The 24,451-nt window shown below is 41.9% G+C and overlaps 1 protein-coding gene across 1 annotated transcript; it reads left to right on the top strand.

The window, feature by feature from the left end:
* The first annotated feature begins 897 nt into the window (after nucleotides 1-897).
* On the top strand, nucleotides 898-20,580 carry gpatch4 (G patch domain containing 4). Its single transcript, XM_061717399.1, has 8 exons — nucleotides 898-979; nucleotides 2,705-2,795; nucleotides 2,887-2,960; nucleotides 3,038-3,130; nucleotides 3,221-3,337; nucleotides 11,838-11,974; nucleotides 19,346-19,396; nucleotides 19,480-20,580. The coding sequence occupies exons 2-8, from the start codon at nucleotides 2,723-2,725 to the stop codon at nucleotides 20,042-20,044; spliced, it is 1,110 nt and encodes a 369-aa protein (XP_061573383.1). The 5' UTR covers nucleotides 898-979; nucleotides 2,705-2,722; the 3' UTR covers nucleotides 20,045-20,580.
* Nucleotides 20,581-24,451: the final 3,871 nt, after the last annotated feature.

Raw genomic sequence — 24,451 nt, 5'->3', positions numbered from 1 at the left:
ATTGAAAATATACAAACTCTCAAAGAGGATAAATGGACAAATATCAATTTAAATGAAATATGAAAAGAAATAAAAATTAAAAAAACTTGGGATTCTTGTAAGGAATACAAAAAACAAAAAACTAGGCGCTAAGAATTAATTAAAAGGTGCATATGAATAACAAAATAAATTAAGCATTTATATTCACATAATGGAGCATAGAAAAGTAGAGCAATTATTAAATTAGAATAACAAATAACGAGCAATGTCTAGACTTATTTTACTTGCATTTTTGTTTTCTATTCTTTTAGACATGTGAAAAAAATCTTAAAATCGTTAATAAAACCCCGGAGGAGGGTTTACAATTTCTCCATTTGGCACAATGAATATGGTACTTACCCAGTAACAAAATTATAATAATATCTGAAACAAAAAATTCCAAATCATCCATGAAGAAAATAATATGTCAAAAGGTGGAACATTATTCACTCCTAAATTAAATACTTATCTGATATACTCTACTGCCCTTATTTTCAACAACTTGTGCTTTGTATTATTTTTCCTCTTTTCTTATCATTTTATTTCATTTATTATACTCTTAAATTAAATACTTTCTCAAAACCGGGAATGAGATGTGTACCTGCAGTACTCTACTGCCCTTAGTTTTCAGCAACTTGAGCTTTTTATTATTTTACCTTCTTTTCTCATAATTTTATTTCATTTTATTTGTTATTTACTGTCTAATTATGTCTTGCTGCTTTTAATGTCGATGTAAAGCACTTTAAATCACCTTGTTTTGAATTGTATATAATTGTATAATAAATAAACTTGAGATATCCAATTCTTCTTCTTCTTAATAATCGTCTCATGCTGTGCCACCGGGTGGCGGTAGTGCGCAGGCGCAGAGAGAGAAGAAGAAGAAAGAGCTTCCGGTGTCATGTCAGCTTCCTGCAGGAGCCGCATGTCTCAGCGCTGAGGAAACTTTTACTTTTAAAAGGAGGTTTGTTGACTCTTGACTCGTTGACTCGTTTCTGCTTTTTACTGTTTGATTATGGAGCTGATGGATCCCGGTAAAGGGGAGCGGTGACGTCACGCGTGAAACATGCTTGCCTCCCGGTGCCGTGACGTCAGAGTATGTGCATTAGATCAGATTAGATTAGAATACTTTATTGTCTGTCCCAAATAATGGTGACAGAAATTCCTCTGTAACAGGGCTCACAACCACATCAGGTCACATTGCAATAGAAAACGAATAAATACATTAAAAATACATTAAAAAGAAAAAAAAAACAGTAAATAAGTTAGAACAGACATGACTAGTGCCTGTTAAAAGTGCAATGATCTATTTAATAGTGATTGTGGCAGATGGAATGAATGATTTTTTGGTAAAGGTTTTTCCGGGCCAGTGGAATTTTATACCTTCTGCCTGACGGCAGTAGTTGAAATGAGAGGAGGATGATGAGAGGAGGAGGAGGGGATGAGGGGATGAGAGGATGAGAGGGGTCTTCTGTGATGAGAGTGGCCTTCCTGATCACAGAGCGGCCTTCCTGATCACAGAGCGGTTGTAGAGATCAGACAGGGGTGTGTGTTGTGATTAGGCCTGCAGCTATCGAATATTTTAGTAATTGAGTATTCTACTGAAAATTCCATCGATTAATCGAGTAATCGACTAAAACATTTTTTTTTTTAGTTAAAAAGCAATTATAAATATACGTAAGATGTTAGATGTTAATTGACATCACTAAGACTAAATTATATAATACAGTAGGTTCATGGCTGTGCATTTAAAAACCCTGAACTTACACCAGTTGACCAAATCCACTGCCTTCACTCAAAAAACTATGGATCTTACCAAGACATTTTCTTATTTCTAACCTAAAAATGCCATTACACCTGATAACACACATCACTTAAAAGGTTAGGTGTTTTTCCCACATGTTTCAATTGAACTTTCATTTAATTTTAAGTTCTAGTTAAGTTTTAAGTTAAAGTACAAGATTTTGAGTTTTGGCAGTGTTCAAAATAAAATGATGAGACCTGCTGTATTGGAGCACATAAGACACCAGTGCTGCTTGTTTTATCCACGAATGACTACAGAGCTAAAATTGAAAACTACCCAGTTAGCTTTATTACGTTTTTATTTTTCTGCATTTTCTTTTAGTTAAAACTGTAGCGGGAACAGATGTTTAGAGGAACCTATGTATGTACCGGGTTAGAGGGGGAACATATAGGAGAAAGGACCGGAAGAATATAGAGTGGATTAAAAATAAAAGTTAAGCACTGAGCTATATGTGTCTCCCGTCTGGGCCATCGTTGACTGCTTTAGCACATACTGTAGATATATAATATATACATCTATGCTTGAGCACGGCATGTGCCAAACCAAACAAATCCTCCTCTTTCTTCTACCTTTACATGCGCGGTGTCAGCGCGTTGTGCCGCATTAAATGTAGTCCGGGCGAAACACCTGCTTTGGGCTGCAAAATTAAACGATTCATCGAGGCAGAGAAAATTCCTCGATCATTTTTTGTAATCGAATTATTCGAGGAATCATTTCAGCCCTAGTTGTGATCTGCATATTTTGCTGGCCTGGTTTATTACATTACAATGCAGAATGAAACGTCTAAAAAGAAAACCACAAGGTTTTTGTCCGCTTCCCGCTGGTTCTGACAGACGGTCGGATGTTTTCTCTGATGGTAACAAACCTCCACGTCTCGCCCCGCAGGCGTTTGTTTCGGCGCCGATGGCGGAAGCGGAGAAGAGCCGCGGCCTGAAGTTCGCGGAGCGGCAGCTCCGGCGCCACGGCTGGGAACACGGTGAGTCGGCGCCGCAGCATCGTTCTGAGGTTTGAGGGGCGCCGACGTGGCCCCGGGTTCACCCAGGTGACCCAGGTGACTCTCTCCGCAGGTAAAGGCCTGGGCCGGGCGGAGAACGGCATCGTGGACGCCATCAAGGTCAAAGTGAAGTGTGACAAAGGAGGGGTGAGTGGTGCGGGTGCAGCGGAGCGGGTCGGGTCGGTGGCGGCGGCGGCGGGTTAACGCTCTCCTTCCTCCTCCAGGTCGGCCATAAGGAGGGGGAGCAGTTCACCTTCCACTGGTGGGACCACGTCTTCAACAAGGCCTCGTCCAGCCTGCAGGTGGAGTCGGACCAGGTGACCCGGCAGAACCCGAACCCCATCATCTAATCTTCTTCTGCCTAAAGAAATGTTTTTATTTATGTTTTTCATTGTTTTGATGTCCAGGATGGAATCACGTTGAAGAAGACGGCTGACGAAGATGAAGACGAGGGGATGATCTCCAACAAGAAGCCGCGGAAAGCCGCGCTGGCTAAAGCCAAGCTTTACGGCTGCTTCGTGAAGGTAAACGGACCAGCGGCGGTTCTGCTCCACGGCCCGGCAGCTGAGCGTGGGTTCAGTCTGTAGGTTCAAGACTGTAGGTTCAGTCCGGAGGTCTTCAGATGTGTTCAAATGTCCAAATAGAGCCAGTTATTTTACATATTTGTGGCTGCAGTTAAAGCTTAATTTTTTTAATTTATAGATGTGAAAATAAATAAATTAATACATCTAGCCCCCCCAAATATTGTGAAACGAGAACATCTGTACCTTGAAATCACTTGTAAACCTATTTTATTTTCTTGTAAACTTATAAAATTTAAATTGCATAAGTTGGTTCTTTGCCTTTAAATCCGTTAAAGTAAAAATAAATAAATAAAAAAATAGTAATAATTAGAATTATTATTACTATTGATATTTGTAGGAGCCAAGCCCAGTGCTTGGCTACTGAGAATGTTTGACCGGGATCTGGTCGACGCGCCTGGCTGCTGCTGCCCACTTTCCCCGGCGGTGACGGACGAGCCAGGACGCTTTCTTCTGATGCGATTAAAGAATATTTATTGCGTCTTGATTAATGTTGATCAGACAAAGCATGAAGTGTAACTTTAGCGCCACAGCGGTCAAAAACCATTTGCCCTTCCGGGCCAAACATCTGTCAAACAATGTTACGTCATCACCTTTATACACGTACCTGTGGCTCAGGTAACACACAGCGCCACCCACACACACACACAGTGAATGACAACCTTATTTGGCTCCTATACACCGGCCCCTAATTGTTGATGGCAGACCGACATAACAATTTCAAAAAAAAAAAAAATAAACAAAACAAAAAGGAGCCAAAAAAAATGTTATAACCCAGTTATGACAAAATACAGTGCAGCCAAACAAATCTATGCTCCATGCACCAAACAGAGCTTTGTCACTGGTCTCTCAATAATGTTGGCCTTTGTTTGTAGCCTCACGGAACGCACCAGTCCTTGTTTATCTGGGAAAACCTCCAGAACTTTGCCAAGTGGCCAGGAACCACGTGGAGCTGAATAATCCATGACCACCACAATATCTCCAGCTGTCAAACTCCTCTTCTTCTCATTCCATTTTTGTCTCTCTTGGAGCAAGGGCAAGTACTCCCGCATCCATCTCTTCCAGAAAAGATCTGAGAGATACTGTACTTGTCTCCAGCGTCTTCTCACATATTGGTCATGCGGTTCAAACACCCCAGGGGGCAATGCTGGTTTACCCTTCAGGAGAAGGAGATGATTAGGCGTGAGCGGTTCCAGGTCATTGGCATCATCTGAGAGCTTAGTAATTGGACGATCATTTAAAATGGCCTCCACTTCACAGAATACTGTATGCAGTCCATCATCATCCAGCTTCTGCTGACGTACAACTGAACTGAGAACTCTTCTCACCAGGCGGATCATTCGTTCCCACACACCTCCATGGTGCGAACCTGCAGGTGGATTAAAACTCCAATGAATTCCAACCTGTGACAGAACTCCTTGAATCTTGTCCTGATCCAAAGCAGCAAGAGCATCCTTCAGTTCTCTGTCTGCCCCAATGAAGTTAGTCCCATTGTCGGATGTTAGGTGTGCCACTTGTCCTCGCCTGCTGATAAAACGTCGCAGAGCATTGATACATGCATCTGTGTCCAGTGAGACAGCTACCTCCAGATGAACGGCCCTGCTAGCCATACATGTAAATATAGCCCCATATCGCTTACAGGTTGATCTTCCTCTTCTTACTTCGACTGGTCCGAAATAATCCACTCCAGTGTTAGTAAATGGTGGTAAATCAGGAAGAATTCTCACTTTTGGCAGATCTGCCATCTTTTGTTCCACTGCCTTTCCATTGTAGCGTTTACAAAAGCTACATTCCCCAATTACTTTTCTGACGGCAGAATGAGAGTTGGTGATCCAAAACCTCTTCCTCACCTTAGCCAGTGTGTGAGCACGCCCACTATGGCCTAGATTCTGGTGTGTGTGTCTGAGGATAAGCATAGAGATGTGCTGATCCTTTGAGAGAATGAGTGGATGCTTAGCTTCTTCAGGCATTGCTCCTCTGTTCAATCTTCCTCCAACTCTCAAGAGCCCGTCCTCCAACACTGGATCCAGCCTATATATGGGACTCCGTCGACTCACTGTCGCTTTCCCAGAAGACAAAGCAGAGATTTCCTCCCTAAATCTCTGCTGCTGGCAATAGCGAATTATGGCCACCTCAGCTCCCATTAGCTCATCCAGCATCAAAGTGCCATTCCTGCATGTTGATGTGACCCTCTGCCTTTCAGCCTGCCTCCAGCTGTCCTGACCTCTTTCCTCTGGATGAATAGTGCCAGAAGCCTCCAACCGCTTCCTCAAGCGACTCTGTGACAACAACATAGATTTTAACCTGAGGACCCAGGCAACTGCTCTCTTCAGCCTTTTCCAGCCAGAAAAGTAGGTAATGAGCTGGCCAGTAGGATTAGACATGTCACACACGCTGATGCTGTTCACCGTTGCCTCCTTTCTGACCTCCTCGTCATTAGTGTCCACTGAGATGTCCAACACAGTTTGTGGCCAATCCTCCTCCTGGTTCCAAAGAAATGTGGGACCTTCCAGCCACCTACTGTTTTTTAGAAAGTCGGACACCTTCATTCCCCTGGATGCATCATCGGCTGGATTAACTTTGGAACTGACGAATCTCCACTGTGAGGGTTCAGATGTTTCTCTGATGGTTGAGATTCTGTTGGCCACAAATGTGTGAAAGCGTCTATCCTCATTGTTAACATACTTCAATACTGAAGTGCTGTCAGTCCAAAAAACGGAATCCTCCAACTGGAAGTTCAGCTCTGCCTTTAACAACGAGTCCACCCTGGTGGCAAGGACAGCTGCTGTCAACTCAAGTCGGGGAATAGTTACAGCTTTCAGTGGTGTCACTCTGGCTTTACCAAGCAGAAAGGAGACATGAATGATGTTTATACGATTTAAAATCCGGAGGTATGTTACCGTTCCATATCCACTTTCACTGGCGTCGGCAAAATGATGTAACTGGGCCTGTTTGACTTCTCCAAAATCCACTGGCTTGATGCATCGATCCACCTTAAATGCAGCTAGTTGATCCAAGTCTTTCAACCACCCTTTCCATTGGGATAAAATGTCCTGTGGCAAGCCATCATCCCATCCACAACCTTTCCTACAGAGCTCTTGCTGCATAATTTTGGCTAGCAATGTGACTGGTGACAACAAACCCAACGGGTCATACACAGAACTGGTAACTGACAGCATACCACGCCGGGTGAGGGGTTGTTGTTTCATCTCCATCTTAAACCTGAAAGAGTCAGTCTCTACACACCACTGTAGACCCAAAGCCCTTTCCACTGGAAGTTTATCTCGGTCCAGATCCAACTCCTTTAGGTCTTTGGCCCTTTGCTCCTCTGTGATGGCTTGCAACACAACGCGACTGTTGCTGGTCCATTTTTCCAAAATGAAGCTCCCTTTGAGACACAAAGCACTGAGATCGTTGATCAACAGACTAGCTTCTTCCTCAGTGGCTGAGCTCTTTAAACAGTCGTCCACGTAGAAATTCTGCTTGACAGATTGAATCACCTCATCCGAAAACTCAGACTGGTTGTCATTAGCAGTTTTCCTTAGTGCGTAGCCCACACAGCTAGGGGACGACACTGCACCGAAAAGGTGCACACACATCCTATACTCAACGAGTTCCTTAGTAACGTCCCCATCTGGCCACCAGAGGAAGCGGAGAAAATCTTTGTGTTCCTCAGAGACCCTCACCTGGTGGAACATAGCTTGGATGTCTCCCATGAATGCCACTGGTTCCTTTCTGAAGCGAATAAGGACACCAAGCAATGAGCTGGTGAGGTTAGGGCCTTGCAAGAGTTCGCTGTTTAATGATGTTCCTTGAAAGGTGGCTCCACAGTCAAACACCACACGGAGGGATCCTTTCCTCGGATGGTGGACGCCATGATGAGGGATGTACCACACCTTCCCCTTTTTACACTGCAGTTGCTGCTGAGGCACTTGTTCCGCATAGGTTTTTCTTATGAGTGTGTCCATGTACCCAGAATATTCCTGATGTAAGTTTTTGTTGTTCAAAAACCTTTTCTTCAAGCTCTGGATTCTTTGTTTAGCCACTGCAAAGTTGTTAGGCAGACAGACTATCTTGTTCTTAAAAGGCAAGTTCAAACAATACCTTCCTTCCTGAAGTACTGCAGAATGTTCCATGATTTCCAGAAACTTGAGGTCCTGTCTGGACATTTCTTTCTCCTTTGTGGTCTTCTCATTAAACTCATGATTATACTGTTCAGCCAGCATTTCTTCGAGTTTACACACAGAGATCCTGTTCACCATGGCCATGGGAAGCTCTGCCTCCGAGGCACCACCGTTACCATTCAGTGGACCATTAACGACCCATCCCAGCACTGTCTTGATGGCATACGGGCCTTTCCCGCAACTGTTAATGACCTCCCATGGTTCCAGTATCTTGGGAGCATTGGTTCCAATTAACAGTTCGACATTCGCTTTTATGCTTGGGATGTTCACCTTGGACAAATATGGCCATTTAGCCAGTTCCTCCAATGTTACCATGTTATCGATAGTGACTGGCATTTTCATCTGGGTGAGAACTTCTGGGAGATCATGAAAGTCATTGCTGTCCAGATCAGATACCTCCAAACCAGTCAATGAGTAGGCTGGAACAACAGTTTTTTGCCCCATTGTGCTCAACAGAAAGTTGGTTCTTCTGCCTGTGACGTTCAGCTTCCGCATTAAATGTTCTGAGCAGAATGTGGCTGAACTACCCGGGTCCAAGAAGGCATAGGTTCTTATGATCTGATTTCCCTTTGCACTTTTAACCTTCACCGGGAGAATGGACAAAACACACCGGTCCTTACCGGCCCCTGTATGTCCACATGTTTGGTGTGATGTCTGGCTAGATGCATCCAACGTATCCGGAGCTGGTTGCTTTCTGATGTGAAGCACAGTGGGGTGAGTTTGACCACATACCTTGCATGTTAAGCGTCTCTCACACTCACGACTCATATGACCAACGCTTAAACATGCAAAGCAAACCCCCTTTTCTTTCAGAAATTGAATTTTTTCCTTGTGCTTCTTTCCTTTAAGCTGTCTGCACTCTTCCAAAGAGTGGCTACGAGCACAGCAAAGGCATCCAGCTCTCTCAGCGTTCTCCGAGTCTGATATCGGTGACCTTTCAACTCCTTCAGGCACTTCCATAGATGTTACTGTGGTGGCAACAACATTTCCCTTCATTCTGTTCCTGGGTTGTGATGTGTGGCCAGATATTGGATCCTGTATCTCCCCAAACAGAGGATCAGAAAGAATTCTGACACGACGCTCAATAAATATGACCAGATCTTTGAAGTGAGCTCTTTGGTTGGTGTTCTCCATTATGTCATGAGCTATGGTTCTCCATTGCTCCCTTAATTTGAATGGCAATTTTGACATAATGGCTCTCATATTCACTGGCATATCCAGCTCCTGCATGTATTGGAGCTCCTCCATGGCGTTGCAGCATCCACGCAAGAACAAAGAGTAGGCTTGGAGAGCTTTGACGTCCTCAGGTTTTATTGTTTGCCAAGCCAAAGCCTTTTCCATATATGCACTTGCGATTTTGTATGGATTTCCAAAGTGCTTCTGAATAAGTTCCTTTGCCACTGTGTAGCCACGCTCAGGTGCCATATGCTGGCAGCTACGCACCAATTCACGTGGCTGACCTCTGGTGAATTGTTCGAGATAATACAGACAATCTGCCTTACTTGCCTTCTCCTCCACTCCTTGCTCAAAGGCCTTTATGAAAGTCCTGTATTGGAGAGGGTCCCCTTCAAATGTGGGGATATCTCGTGGTGGCAGTGATCTCAGATGCTGATGCTGCACCAGAGCTGTTGTTATCTCATTCTGCTTATGCATGATGGTAAGTAGGTTGAGCATTTGTTGATGGTTGTTGAAGATGCTGTGATATTTCAAATGTGTTTTCATGTTGTTGTTCATTGTGGCTGTCTTGATGCCTTGAAGCAGCTCTAACCCACTGTTCAGTTTCCTTGGGTCGCACGTCCTTTGAAATGGTTCTGTTGGGTGGTAATGACCATTTTGTTAAATCCTCTTGTGTTGACCGCAACGTTTCAGGCTTGTACTCCTCGGCCATAGGATTGAACATAGTGACAGTTCCCCTTTTTCCGGTCTTCCTTTCCAAATAGGAATTCATGCCATTACTGGATGCACGAGAAGCACTTCTGCATTCTGAAGCCTGTAATACTGCCAACTTAGCAGTGGACGCAGCTATTTCAGCTTCCAAATCAAGCTGCTCTCTTTTCCTCCTCAGCTGCTCCTCCTGCTCCTCCAAAGCATGCCTTTGCTTTAACGCTGCAGCACGGGCAACAAGTGCGGCCCTTTCTGCTGAAGCCTTTATGGCTGCAGAGGATGTGGTACTTGACCTACCACTGTGATGGCTCCTATGACTTGAGCGTTTTTCAATATTTGAAACACTGTCATTAGGATTAATGTCATCCACCACATTATCATTTTCATTTCTTTCACCACATGAAATCCACATTTTTGCATCTGCAATACATTCATCAATAGGCAACATTTTTGCTTTAAACCATGTTTCATGTTTTTCCCTTTCAACACATGGCAGTAGACCCATTAATGTATCCTGCACATTTTTAACTTCACCACGCACTTCAATCAACTCTTTAAAAGCATCTTTTACCTGTGTTTTTTCATGCTTTAACATTAAACATTGAATTGATTTCCTGATGTTAGTTGCTTTATTAAACTTGGCTTTTCTGTCAGACTGCAGCCTGTCCAATTCATTGGCAAGCGCCTTTGCAGTAAGCTTAACCACTCGTTTTTGGGTCAGTGTTTCAACAGCGCCAGTCCAGCTATGCGGTTTACCGGCAGTTTGTACATTAGTCCCGTCATAACTAATTAAGTCCGACACCGCACCGCGTGGATCCATGCTGAATAAACACAGTCAATGAGCAGTTCGCAGTGTACGAATAGTCAACGCAAAGTTTTATGTCCCCCCAGCTTCGGCAACCAATGCATTGGATTTACACCTAATTTTTGTGCACACAATTTAAATGGCCATTAAACAGTGTAGCGCTACACGTACCTCCGTGAGTTGGGCGCCGTGCGGTGATCAGCTGATCCGATGCCCCACTCAGCCACAGCTCCACGTCAACACCGCAGCCCCTCCATGCGTTACGCACCGCGGTAAACCAGTGATCCGATGATCTGGTGCTCCTGATCCGATGCTCCGGGACTCAGGTGGTGATCCGGGTGGTCCGGTTGTCAGATTGTGAGCGCTGCTCCGGTTGTCAGATTGTGATCAGGTTGTGAGCGCTGCTCCGGTTGTCAGATTGTGATCAGGTTGTGAGCGCTGCTCCGGTTGTCAGATTGTGATCAGGTTGTGAGCGCTGCTCCGGTTGTCAGATTGTGATCAGGTTGTGAGCGCTGCTCCGGTTGTCAGGTGATGAGCGCACCGCAGCTCAGCAGCTCCCGCGTCTCAACATCCCAAGACGGATGCAGATGATTTGAAACCGCAAGTCCAAACAGCTTCCAGCAGCTACACTCGTCCTATCGAGTCGCCTCCTTTACGTCCCAGACGTGTAGAAGTGTCTGAACGAAATCCAACAGGTGCAGGTTTTTGACTATATTGTAGGAGCCAAGCCCAGTGCTTGGCTACTGAGAATGTTTGACCGGGATCTGGTCGACGCGCCTGGCTGCTGCTGCCCACTTTCCCCGGCGGTGACGGACGAGCCAGGACGCTTTCTTCTGATGCGATTAAAGAATATTTATTGCGTCTTGATTAATGTTGATCAGACAAAGCATGAAGTGTAACTTTAGCGCCACAGCGGTCAAAAACCATTTGCCCTTCCGGGCCAAACATCTGTCAAACAATGTTACGTCATCACCTTTATACACGTACCTGTGGCTCAGGTAACACACAGCGCCACCCACACACACACACAGTGAATGACAACCTTATTTGGCTCCTATAATATTATTGCTGTAAATAATAATTATTACTAGTATTACTAGTATTAACATTGTTATTGCTTTTAATAATAATATTATTATTATTACTATTTTTATTACTATTATTATTAGTAGTAGTAGTACTACTATTATTGCTGCTATTATTATTATTATTATTATTATTATTATTGCTGATAACAATAATTGTTGTCATTATTACTAATACTATTTTTATTATTACTGCTGTTATTACTACTAGTAATTGTTATTTTTATTATGATTGCTGATGATGATAATAATAATAACAATCATAATAATAATAATTGTTGTTATTATTAATATTAATTGTCATCATTATTATTACTACTTATTATTATTGGAACAGACATTTCTGGTTTTGGGGGTTTTAGCGCCGGAACCTTCAGTATTTTCGTGAGTCCGACTCGTGTCAGAATCTGGCGTCTGGGACTAAATGAAACCCTCCTGAATATTCAGTTTGTCTGCTTTTGTTGGCGTTGTGTCTCGTCTCTCAGTCATCGACGCTGCTGTCGGGTCAGGAGCAGCCGGAACCCAAGCCCGACTCCGGCGCCGACGACGCCAGCAGCAGCAGCAGCAGCAGCTCGGATGAAGAGGAGGAGGACCGGAGACTGGACCTGTCCAGCACCACCCAGTGAGACCTCCGGCCCCTCTGAGGGCTCGGACCTTCAATCCTCCCTGACCTTTGTTTGTTTTATTGTTTGCACTCGTAAAAAGGAACATTACACAGAGGAAAAAAGTTTTAAAAAAATGTGCAGGAGAGGTCATAAAAACCCGAAGGGCTTATAAACGACTCCCCACTCCTAAAAACAAGAAAAAATAAAAAAACAATAATTCACAAAACTATATAAGCACAATACATAGGCCTATACCAGGGGTCGGCAACCCAAAATGTTGAAAGAGCCATATTGGACCAAAAAAAAAAATGTCTGGAGCCCCAAACATTTGTATAAGGCTTGTATAAGTCTTATAAGTAAGGCAACACATGCTGTATGTATCTATATTAGCCTACTATCAAAATGACTAAGTTGGCTACAAATACGTAAGAGTTCACATACCTGCATAAAAGTGCAGTCTGCTCAATATCCATCACATCACACGACTCAACACAATAATTGAGTTTGCTGGCGCTGAATTTGTCCTTGATTTGCTGATCGGTGATGTTGCTGCCATTTTAATGGCCCTTTCCTTCAATGTCTTAGCGGAGAGAGTCTGTATTATCTCGGTTTTGTTTTTGAAGTCTGCAAAGAGGTTTTCCACGTTTTATTATCTCCCCGGTTGCAACAAAACTTGCAGCAGTAGTGGAGTTTGGAGATGCAATCCACTTCTTAAATCTATTTTTGCGCTCCTCTAATTTCTCCAGAAGTAATGCAATCGCACTTTTTCTCACTCCCAACTGGGTACTCGGCTGTAAATGTAGCATGCGTTCCCTGGAAATGTCTTTCTACATTACTCTTTTTGTTATTGGACAACTTCAGGCAATGAATGCAAATGATTCGGTCCAAGAAACGTTGAATCCTCTTTCCTTCTCAGATATTTTTCTCTTTTTCCCTTTGGGATCCATGGCCATCACACAGCTGCCGGTTTGTTTACAACAGCCACCTGCCTGGCGCCGCCCTGCTGGTAGAAACGTGTCACAGACTAAGAACAGAAATGTTAAAATTTAATATTTATTCTACTACACATTTTTACAGCATTGGAAAACGTTAAGAATGTTTGTGTCGGGAGTCACGTGACCAAGACCAAGATGGTAGCTTTTTAGAGAGCTCCGTACAGCCGTGCACGATTTCACCAAAACTCCCGGACAAATATCACTAACTCTTCCTGTAAAATCTCTGTGCTGATATGCCAACCTCCTCTGCAACCAAGCAGTGCGAAATATTTACTCGGGGTCGCCGAAATACTACTACTCCGACACCGCCGAGCCCGTCAGAGAGCAAAGAAGCTAAGGCTAGCGATATGGCTACTATGGCAGAAGTTTTGAGCGAGCTGAAATCACTCCGGTCGGACTTCGGAAATAAGTTGGACAACATAGACACTCGCCTTGCTGACATGGCAAGCTCAATGGCTGCACTGGAAAGCAATGTTGCAGAAGTAAAACGGGATGTTTCTTCTAATGCGGCACGTATTGATGAGGCTGAGCGTCGTATAAGCGACACAGAAGATGCAACGGGAAAAGCAGGCGCCGCACTTGACTCTGCCATCAAACGGATTGCCTACCTTGAAGCCAAAACAGAAGATCTGGAGAACCGGTCCAGGAGAAAGAACCTCCGTCTGTTTGGCATCCGTGAGGGAGCCGAGGGGCAACAACCACTCTTTGACTTTATCAGCGGCATGTTACCACGATGGCTGGGGCTAAATCCTGATAAGTCATTCACTCTGGAGCGGGTACATCGCACCCTGGCACCTGCGAGACCCAACCAAAATAGAGCGATCCTCATCCGCTTCTTAAAGTTTCAGGAGAAGGAGTTTGTTTATCGGGAAACAAGGCGACAGGACATCTCACACGACGGGGCCAAGATATCATTTTCGCAGGACCTTTCTGCGGAGACTGTCCGGATCCGCCGGGGCTTTAACACCGTCATCAAGCTGTTTGTGGATATCAACGCGTTCCGTGGGTTCCACCACAACCCCTGTAAGCTTAGAGTGGTCCATAACGGCAAGATTCATCTTCTCTCAACACCAGAGGAGGCTGAAAAGTTCTACAGAAGCATCCGACAGTCAAAGTAATCTCTACAGGTATGTGCAGCTTCAAACGAGGCGTCACTGGGAGTCGCTGCAATCATAAACTTTGGACTTCAGCTTTTTTCAGTTTTTCAGTTGCAGGCGCCCCCTGACGGTTAAAGTGTGTAATTAAAAATAGCTCAGGTGATTTCAAAATGAGCCTTTTCTTAATGTAGAATAGATAAATATGGTTCTGGTATACAAGTGTGGGAATATGTGCACATATGCATGTATGTTTATATATCTTCTGTTAAGCATGGCCGTTGCCAGCTTGTTCAATACATACATCTATTCTACAAGGATCGCATATGTTTCAGTATTAAACAGTTTAAGTTTATAGGAAGATGTAATTGTTGTTTTATTTTTCTTTTACATGGTATTGTGATTCGGAAGGGAGAAATTATTTTATAAAGTTTTAAGTGCATGGTTGATGGTTTTGGGTGTAGTTACGTTGACTAGTTGCTCCTCAAATATTGTGGATCAACGTTCCCTGGAATTTCAACCGGGAGAAGGTGGGGGGGCGGGGGGATCTGTATGTGGGTTTATGTGTACACTTGCATCATTTTTCTTTTTTTTCCCCTTTTTTTTTCCCCTTTCCTTTTTTTTTTTTTTTTTTTTTTTTTCTTTTCTTTTCTTAACCATTTATGTTATAACCTTGGATTATACTGAAATTATAATTTATGGAGAAAACAAAAGGTAGACTGAACACTAATATTACAAGTTGGAATGTGCGGGGAATAAGAAAACTGTCCAAACTGAAACAGGTAATGGACAGGATAAAATATCTTAAATCTAAAATAGTATTCATACAGGAATCGCACTTGATGGTCACAGATATGCATTATTTGAGCAAAAGGTGGCCAGGCCAAGTATTCCATGCTTCATATAATACTCATGCAAGAGGTGTAATTATCCTTATACACAAATCAATACCATTTCAAGTCATAAAAACTATCCAAGATCCACTTGGAAGGTACATTATCATTCAAGGCAATATTTTGACACAAAAATTAAATCTTATAAACGTATATGGTCCCAATGAAGATAATCCATCTTTTTTTGAAAAATTATTCCTCACTGTATCTTCCTTGGAGGGACTTTATATAATCGGAGGAGACTTTAATTGTGCCCTCGACCCAGTGTTGGATAGATCTACCCAATCTGAAGCAACCCATGTGCGAACTAGGAAAACTTTGGCTAACTTTATGAAGGATCTAAGATTAACTGAAATTTGGCGAACGCAGAATCCGTATGACAGGGAATACTCATGTTATTCAAGCACGTATAAAACACACTCGCGTATTGATTATTTTTTAATTTCTATGGAGCTACTGCCAAATGTTAAAAAGTGTTGGTATAATACTATAGTAATCAGTGACCATGCAGCAGTATCTATGGAGATACAATTAGGTATGTCCGAGCACTGTTCAAGATGGAGATTACAGGCCTATTTATTACAGGATCCAGCCTTCGTTAAATTTGTGGAAAGTTGTATAAATAGATATTTTGAATTAAATACAGATGAAACTACAGCCAGCATTAGATGGGAAGCATTTAAGGCCTACATAAGGGGAGAAATTATTAGTTACACAAGCTCTAAAACCAAAAGACACAATCAAGAATTGCGAGTACTAGACAACCAAATTAAAAAAGCTGAGGATGAATTCTATAAGGACAATGATCCTGGAAAATTACAAAACCTTTCTGTCTTGAGAGCTAAATATGATAAATTAACATCTGACAAAGTAGCTAAAAGTCTAATGTGGACCAAACAAACTTATTACGACCAAGGGGAAAAAGCAGGTAAATTACTGGCCTGGAGGGTTAAAAAGACACAAGCGGAAAGAACAATTAATAATATAAAATCAACATCTGGCGACTTAACAACAGACCCATTAGAGATAAATAAAAACTTCAGAGACTTTTATGAATCAACATACAAATCAGAATATACAGAAAACAGTGAGGACCAAAGCGCATTCCTTGACCAATTACAATTTCGGACTATATCAGATGATGAAAAAATAACACTAGATAACCCATTAACAATAGAAGAGCTTCTTGAAGCTATAGGGGATATGAATAGCGGTAAGGCACCAGGACCAGATGGGCTGCCTATAGAGTTTTACAAAACATTTAGAAAACTACTTGTTAAACCACTTCTCGACATGTATGACGAATCCTTTAATACAGGAACGCTTCCAGATTCATTAAGATTAGCATTAATAACTTTAATATTAAAACCAAACAAACCCCCAACTGAATGCTCATCTTATAGACCGATTAGTTTAATGGGATGTGACACAAAAATATTATGTAAAACACTTTCAAGAAGATTAGATAAATATCTCCCTCAGCTGATTAATGATGACCAACAAGGCTTTGTACAAAAAAGACAAGGATATCACAATGTGAGAAGAGTCTTGAACGTACTTCATGAGAAACATAATGCCACAGATACAGCAATGCTATCAGTAGATGCTTGCCAAGCTTTTGACAGGATAGAATGGGGCTACTTATTCGATGTGCTCCGAAGATTTGGATTAGGCAAAATGTTTCTTAAATGGATACAGCTACTATATACAAACCCAACTGTTGAGGTCTTAACTAACACTACCATCTCGAGACCCTTCAGCCTACAGAGGTCCACTCGGCAGGGTTGTCCTTTGTCCCCACTCCTGTTCACATTAGCAATTGAACCATTGGCTATGGCAGTACGAACACATACAGGAATATCAGGCATTATGATTGGGGGGGTAGATCATCGCATTGCCTTATTTGCAGATGATATAATATTTTTCCTAACAAATTTAAAGAATAGTGTTCCCAATTTGATGAAATTAATGCAGCATTTTGGAGGGTTTTCAGGATATAAAATTAACAATTCCAAATCATTATTAATGTTCCTTAACAGAAAAGAAAGACACAACCCTATAATAAATACCCCATTTACAACAACTACTGAAGGTTTTACATATTTAGGTGTTAAAATCACTCCTGAATTAAATGACACAGTCCCAGCCAATTATAACCCCCTGCTAGAAAGAATAACCGAGACACTGAATCGCTGGTCTACTTTGCCTATATCTATGGTCGGACGAATAAATTTGATAAAAATGACTATTCTACCCCAGTTTTTATATTATTTTCAAACAATCCCATTGCCGCTTCCAAATTTGTTTTATGACAAACTTAACAAACTGTTAAGTCAATTCATCTGGAATGATAGGAAAGCCAGAATTCGTTTAAAACTTCTATATCTACCTTATGAGAGGGGAGGACTCCAACTTCCCAATCTCAGGTGGTATTATATGGCTGCCCAATTAACCTCAGCATCATATTATTTCGGTGCAACGACACCCCCTGCCTGGGTAAGCATTGAGCAAGAGTCCACCCCAGATCTACCATTGAGCCTATATTTATATTCTTCAGACATTAAGACACTGAGAAGACATATTAAAAATCCTCTCCTTAAAAATACAATCTCAGTTTGGTATGCCGCACACAAACATATAGGTGATATGCCTGTATTGTCCCAATTTACTCCTATTTGGGGTAATGAACAGTTTACACCTGGCTGGAAAGATGAGGGATTTAGATTATGGAATGTAAAAGGTATTCAGAAAGTAAAGGATCTTTATGTAGATGGGGTTTTGCTTACATTTGATCAGTTATGTCAGAGATACCAAATCCCGAAGAAACACTTCTTCAAATATTTGCAGTTAAAAAGCTATATGTCTTCAAAACACAAACAGTTTATGTATTTACCATCTTTATCTAAATTAGAGGAAATAACACTTGCAAATTTAGGAGGGAAGGGCCATGTATCTAAATATTACAATATACTAGTCGCACATAGTACTGAATCAGCAATAGATAAATTAAACGCTTGGAAAATGGATATAAAAGAAGATATTGATGAATTAGATTGGAATGATGCATGTTTAAAAGCTCAAAAACAAACAATAAACACAAGGTCTCGACTACTCCAATACAAGTGGTTAATGAGAGTGTATATAACCCCAGTCAAACTCCACCATATGAATGCTAACATTCCAGATGACTGTACAAAATGTTTGAATGAGAAGGGAACATTATTTCATTGCTTGTGGGAATGTGTGAAGATCCAAAACTTCTGGAAGGATGTTATACATTGTTTGTCAGAGATGTTTAATGCTAAAGTCCCCCTAAATGCCAAACTGTGTGTGCTTGGAATATACCCAAAGAACTTCCTACAAACGACAAAGCAATATACAGTTCTGGACTTTGGACTTCTTCAGGCCAGGAGAGCTGTTGCACTGTGTTGGAAGAGTATGGATGCTCCGACATTGAGAATGTGGATAAGGGAGCTTTCTGGCTGTATCGGACTGGAAAGGCTAACTTACATTGCCAAAGGAAAACGAAAGGACTTTGCTGAACTCTGGGAACCTTATATGAACATTATGACAGATGAAGCAAGATTTCAAGATTTGCCTGAAAATAACTTCTAATTTTTTTTAATTTATTTATTTATTTTTTTCATTTGTTTAATTTACTAATTTAATTTATTTTATTTTTCCTCCCTGATTGGTTAATTCAATATTATTTATATTTCAATTGAAAATGGTGCAAGCTAAGTGTATGTGTGTCTATGTAATGTATGTGTAAATGTTGTATGTCTGAAAAACAAAAAAATTACAATAAACATATTGTGAAAAAAAAAAAAAAAGAATGTTTGTGTCATGTTTGTCCTCCTACAGAAATCATATGAAAACAAAAAATATACTTCCCTCCCCCATCTATTTTCATTTTCAAAGATTTTTGAAAAAGCTCCAGGAGCCACTAGGGCGGCGCTAAAGAGCCGCATGCGACTCTAGAGCCGCAGGTTGCCGACCCCTGTAGTATAACTGATAACTCAGAGTTATACGATACTTCAGAATACAATTAAATAGCTTAGAAATATATTTGAATAATGGTGAATGAAAACACAGATATATTAAAAATGTATAAACTTTTTCAGCTTTCTTTGAAAAATGGCCATTCCGAATTAAACTTAATTCCGAGGTGGCTGGTTTATTCCGATTTCAAATCCAAATATAATAATTCCGCGATCATGTAAACACTCATTCCTCTTTAAATTAATTCTGATTTTCTGCGCTGCTCGTTCCCTCGCCCATCTGTTGCCATGACGCTTATATTCCGTGCTTTTCTGAATTATAATTCTTATTTTTATTCTTAAAGATGATGAAATTAGACCCCGAAACACAATTGTCCTGACTTTCACCTCTCTGATTCCCGCCAGGCTTTCTGATGCCGAGCTGATGAAGGTTTGCGGAGGACGAACGGCGCACAAGTGAGTTGGCGAGCTTCTTCCTGGACCTCAGTAGCGTGTAACCGAGTCCTGCGCGGGTAAATTCAGTGCCGCTGTCGTTTCAGGGGCGCCCGCCACGGCCTCACCATGAGCGCCAAGCTGGCCCGGCTGGAGCAGCAGGACGCCGAGTTCATGGCCAAGTACGGCGGGAAGAGCCGGCCGGCGGCCACTTCCCCGGCGGTGGCGGCGAGCTCGGGGGCGGAGCTAACGGAGGCCCCCGGCGGGAAAAGGAAAAAACAGAAGAGATCCACCGAGAGTGCCGAGTTAGACGGCGGCGATCGGCCGGAAAGTCCCGAAACGCAACCACAGAAGAAGAAGAAGAAAAAGAAGCAGAAAGCCGCCGAATTTCGAACTTCACCTGCAGAAGAAACTCCAGAGGAGGCAGAGAACCCCGACGCCGAAGTCCAGAAGAAAAAGAAGAAGAAGAAGAAACGGCCTGAACCTGCCGAGGAGGAATCCAGGAAGTCATCTCAGACAACGCCAGAGGACGGGGAGGTTACCGCGGCAACAGAGAGGCGGAAAAGGAAGAAGTCTAAAAAGGACAAGGTGATGATGGACGAGGACGCTAGCGAGGAGGCTCCTCCTCCTCCAGAGAAGAAGAAGAAGAAGAAAAAGAAGTGCAAAGACTGAAAACAGATTTAAGACCAAGCGGCTAATGTGAATGAACCAGGGGGCGGAGCTTAAACGAGCCCATCGTAGGCGGAGCTTAAACCCGTCCACGCTGGTGTTTGTCCTGGAAGGTTTCAGTCCAAAGACACCACCAGAACCGACCTGAAGGCCTTTAAACTCATCAGTTCTGTTAACGTGGACTGACCACCGGAGGCGGAGTCGACCTCCTGTGACCTTCATGAGGGAACGTTGACCTTCGCGGCAGGAATAAACTGTTTTACAGTCTGGGAAGTTGGATTTCTGTGAGGAATTTTTTTTTTACAACCTAAGGTGGCTTTTTGTACCGGTTCATGATGGGGGAGGAGCTCAGACATGAGATCCAGAAATGACTTACCCTGCCTTTAAAGTTGTTTTATGTGCCTTCCAGGCAGTTAAAAGGAAATATGAATTTTTACAACCTGATGGCTGTTTTTAAAATAAAGATAGAAACATCAAAGTACTCAGATTAAACACAAACACTTGTGAGACTGCTAACGATTAAATGTCCTAAAATAAAAGTCAAAGTCGTAACAATCTCTTTCTGTCTTTACATTCACAATATCATCACAACTTTCTCATTTGTGGCTGTGTATTTTTCTACATTTAAATATTAAACTTGATTTATCTTTTTGAACTTTTTATTTCAACATTTTACAGAACATATCCTGACATATGTCTTCTCATCAAACAGAGTAAACCGAGCAGAACCGAAATGAATCTGACAAAAGCAAGGTAAATTAAAGATCCACCTAATTATAATATTAAAAATAATAACGGTAACAATGACAGGTAGAAGAGGAAATATCTATGGATAGTGGCTGAGCAGAATTTTATAAAGACGAACTCATAACAGTACTCCCTCACATCAACCCATCCATCAAACTCTAAACTTATATTAAATTTAGCCCCATCATAGGTTTACTCATTTAATTTGTTTTCTAAGGATGTTAAAAATGAAGCCAGGTGACGCTCGTCCTAAAAAGCTCAGGTAGAAGTGGTCTGGACGTGTTCTGTTGGTTCTCCTTCACCTTTCACCCGAAGCTCAGACTGGGACCTGCAGTCGCTCGGTTGCCATGGCAGCAAGCAATGGGTTTGTCGGGGTAGCAGCTGATGTTCACAAACCGTGTGGATTTGTTGTCAGAGATCTGTGTTGTTTTGGTCACATTTATGCTCTAATTTATACTTTTGGCTTGAGAGGAAATGCTGAGCCTCAAGCCTTTAATCTGTTCCACGTGGTGAAGTTACAGGTCGCCAGTCCAAGCGTGTTACGGTTGGACTGGCGGGAAGGTCGGATCGTACACCCCTGCTGTGGTAGCGGGCCATTTGCCGGCTGTGGACTCAACTTTTGTTAACTTTTGATGGATGAGGTCATTGATCTGTTCAGAATCTGAGAGGTTTGGTGTCATGTGATGCTGACGGGAGTCGACCACAACGCCTGCATAGTTCATAATTGTTTTGTTAAATGTTTGTTTGAACATCGATGGTTTCATTTTACTCTTCGAGGATGCAAACGTGTGCAAGATTTCTTACTAAAATACAACGAATTACACTTGTAAAGAGTAAAAGAAGATCATGTGACCCTCTGTAGTTTTGGTGGATAAAGGTCTCAGTCACATTTGAGTAAAATAATCATCTATTTCTATAAATGTCAGAGGATCTTTTAAAAAATATATATATGACCACTAGGGGTCCGCGGAACCCCCGGTTGAGAATCACTGTATTAGATAGTAAGAAGTGTTACTTTTACTACAATTAGTAAGAGCAATAATAAGTAATAATTTGAAACCACTTTATCCCATTGGATAAAGTGGTGAAATGCTCCTTTATTTCAGTTATAGCCACGTCATAATTGACCCTTTGTCAAGCCCCTGTTGCTAGGTTGTTCCCGTTGCTAGGTCGGACAAAACTGTCATCTCTCCCGTCCAATTCCATTGTAATAACAGGGTTTTACATCACTTTATTTCAAATTATTGGACCAAAGAAAATCAGCAGCAACTAGATATAAATAAAAAGGAACACTTCAGGTGTAGTGAGTTTAAAAAACTGAGGTTTTTGGCAAAAATTAGATTTTCTGATGAGTTTAGCTGATGGAGGGTGTGGAAGGTGTCACCCTTCTCGTAGCTTTATCCAAAGCAGACATTTTTTCGCGATTTACCGTTGGTTTTGAGATGAAATGTGTTCCTGTGGTTCTCTCTGGGTAGCGGGGGTCACTTTTTAATCATTGCAAGATAAATAAATAAAACACATTCGCAGTCGTAGCTATGGGTTGTAGCCTGCTGTTGACCCGACTTTGTTTTGGACGTACGTACGGATCGGATTTCTGCAAGTTTGGGGATAAAAATACGCTGCACCCTCATGATACTACAAGTGTTCATTTTTACTAATGCAAAGTTTAAAAAATATCCAGTGATTTAAATTTTGATACAAGGCAAGTAAAAACTACACTTTTTCCATTGACTTGAACGAGAGACACGGGTGTTCTGTCCAACCGGATATTCTGACTCAGATGTAGCAACAGGGGATGATTTTTCTGATTGGTCAGTCAGGGACCAATCAGAAGGCTCAACTCATTCATATTTGAAACCCGTCATAATTGGTCAGTTGGACTGAAGCAGTCAGTGGAGCGAGACAGTTTTTTGACCGCTGTGCCAAGTGGAGCATGTAACTAGGATGATTCTTGTAACTTCTTTTTATAAAGTGGATTGAACATTAAGAGAATATCGCTTTGAAGTAACAATCAAACTCTAAAATAATATTAAATCATAAACTGAGAATCATAAAAATGTAAATTAAAGACATGGGTCTTGGGTTGTCTTTTGAGAATGGTCCAGACTTGCAGCTGCTCTCAGGTCTTTGGTAGATCTTTCCACAGACTTGGGCCATAATAGTAAAAACAGACTTCACCGTTTGTTTTTCTTCTGACTCTGGGAACGTTAAAAAATGTTTCCACCAGATGACCTGAGAGTACGAGGAGGATCATGAAACTTAAATATCTTGGACAGATAAAGAAAAAACACAGTAAGTGTTGTCTAAACTGGTAAAAGGACCTTTTTTCATTTTTAGTAGTTTTTTATCATTTGTTCATCTGTTTTATTCTTTTTCAGAAGTTGGGTTGTCGGTAAGACTGAAATAAGTAATGTAATGATTGATTTTTTTTAAAAGTAACATGTAGGGGAGTGATGTCATTTGGTACCAAAGTACCAAAGAATCAATGAAATTCAGTCAAGTTATGACCCCAGAAATGATTGAATTATAGTTATGCTTGTTATTGTTTAGTCATGTCAGGAGGATAGTGTGGATGGTAGACAAAGAGAAAGACATTCTTCAAGAACTCCAACATTAAAACGCATTTTCTTTTCTTATATATCCTGATAAAGGACTTTGGTCAACATTTGTAGCCTTTAAATGGTCTACAGAATACATTCAACCTTAATATGACCTTTAATACAGGACGTCTCAATTCAATTCAGTTCAAAATACTTTATTAATCCCCGAAGGGAAATTAACTGTAAGAAAAGCTAAAATACAGGTTCACAAACCACAAATTCCCTGAGAGAGTTCCTTAAAAGCCCGAGGCAAAACTGGAGATTAAAAAAAACACATTGATTTAATTTTCACAAATTGAAAAAATTGAGGATTCAAAGAACCACATGCCTACAGTGAAAGACTGTAGTGTTTCAGTTAGGGTTTGGGCTGCTTTGCTGTGTCGGGGACATGATTCTGGGTCTTCCTCGAGCATATTGACGTGTCTACGTATCCTGGAGTGAAACACGCGGTCCGGCGTCTGGAGACTCAGCCCCAGATGTAGATTAGCTGGAGTTCTTCGGATCGTTGTTCTCTTGTTAAGACTCAGTTTCAGACGAGCTTTAGATGTTGGACAGATGGAGCCGCATTTGCCTCAGGAATACTTTGGTCTTCAGAGAAGTTCCTCGACGCCTCAGTGACTCCAAGGTCCCCAGGTCCTGTTGCTGCAGAACAACCCCATCATCACCCTTCCACCGCCGTGCTTCACAGTGGGTATGAGGTCCTAGAAGCTAAGATGCCGTGTTTGGTTTTCCCATATTTAAGGCCAAAGAACTCCACTTTACTCTCATCTGTCCATAGGACATTGTTCAAGGAGTCTTGTGGTTTGTTCAGATGCAGTTTTGTGAACCTCAGTCGTGTAAATCACTCAGTTCTCTTCTAACGCAGGTCATAGACCTTAACATTTAGTGTTAGAGCTTTAGGCTCTGTATTTCTCTGTAAACATGCTCGGATGCTCGTTCCTGGGAAGATTAGTAGCTGACTCGGATGCTTTACACTTTATGCTCCAAATAGTTGGTTTATGACAGTAGCAGTAATCACTTCTTTAAGACCCCTGCTGACACCCCCCCCTTTTGCCGTTGCATT

Source organism: Cololabis saira, chromosome 3 (assembly GCF_033807715.1).
Source record: "Cololabis saira isolate AMF1-May2022 chromosome 3, fColSai1.1, whole genome shotgun sequence".
NCBI lineage: Eukaryota > Metazoa > Chordata > Actinopteri > Beloniformes > Belonidae > Cololabis > Cololabis saira.
The sequence above is the reverse complement of the archived record's forward strand: the minus strand, read 5'-3'. Positions and strand labels throughout refer to the sequence as shown.

Bases quoted from the DNA above. Each gene is read 5' to 3' on its own strand.
- gpatch4 (XM_061717399.1), top strand. From the start codon at position 2,723: ATGGCGGAAGCGGAGAAGAGCCGCGGCCTGAAGTTCGCGGAGCGGCAG. The intron at 3,131-3,220 runs GTGACCCGGCAG...TTTGATGTCCAG, and splicing joins TGCAGGTGGAGTCGGACCAG to GATGGAATCACGTTGAAGAA. The intron at 11,975-19,345 runs GTGAGACCTCCG...GATTCCCGCCAG, and splicing joins GACCTGTCCAGCACCACCCA to GCTTTCTGATGCCGAGCTGA.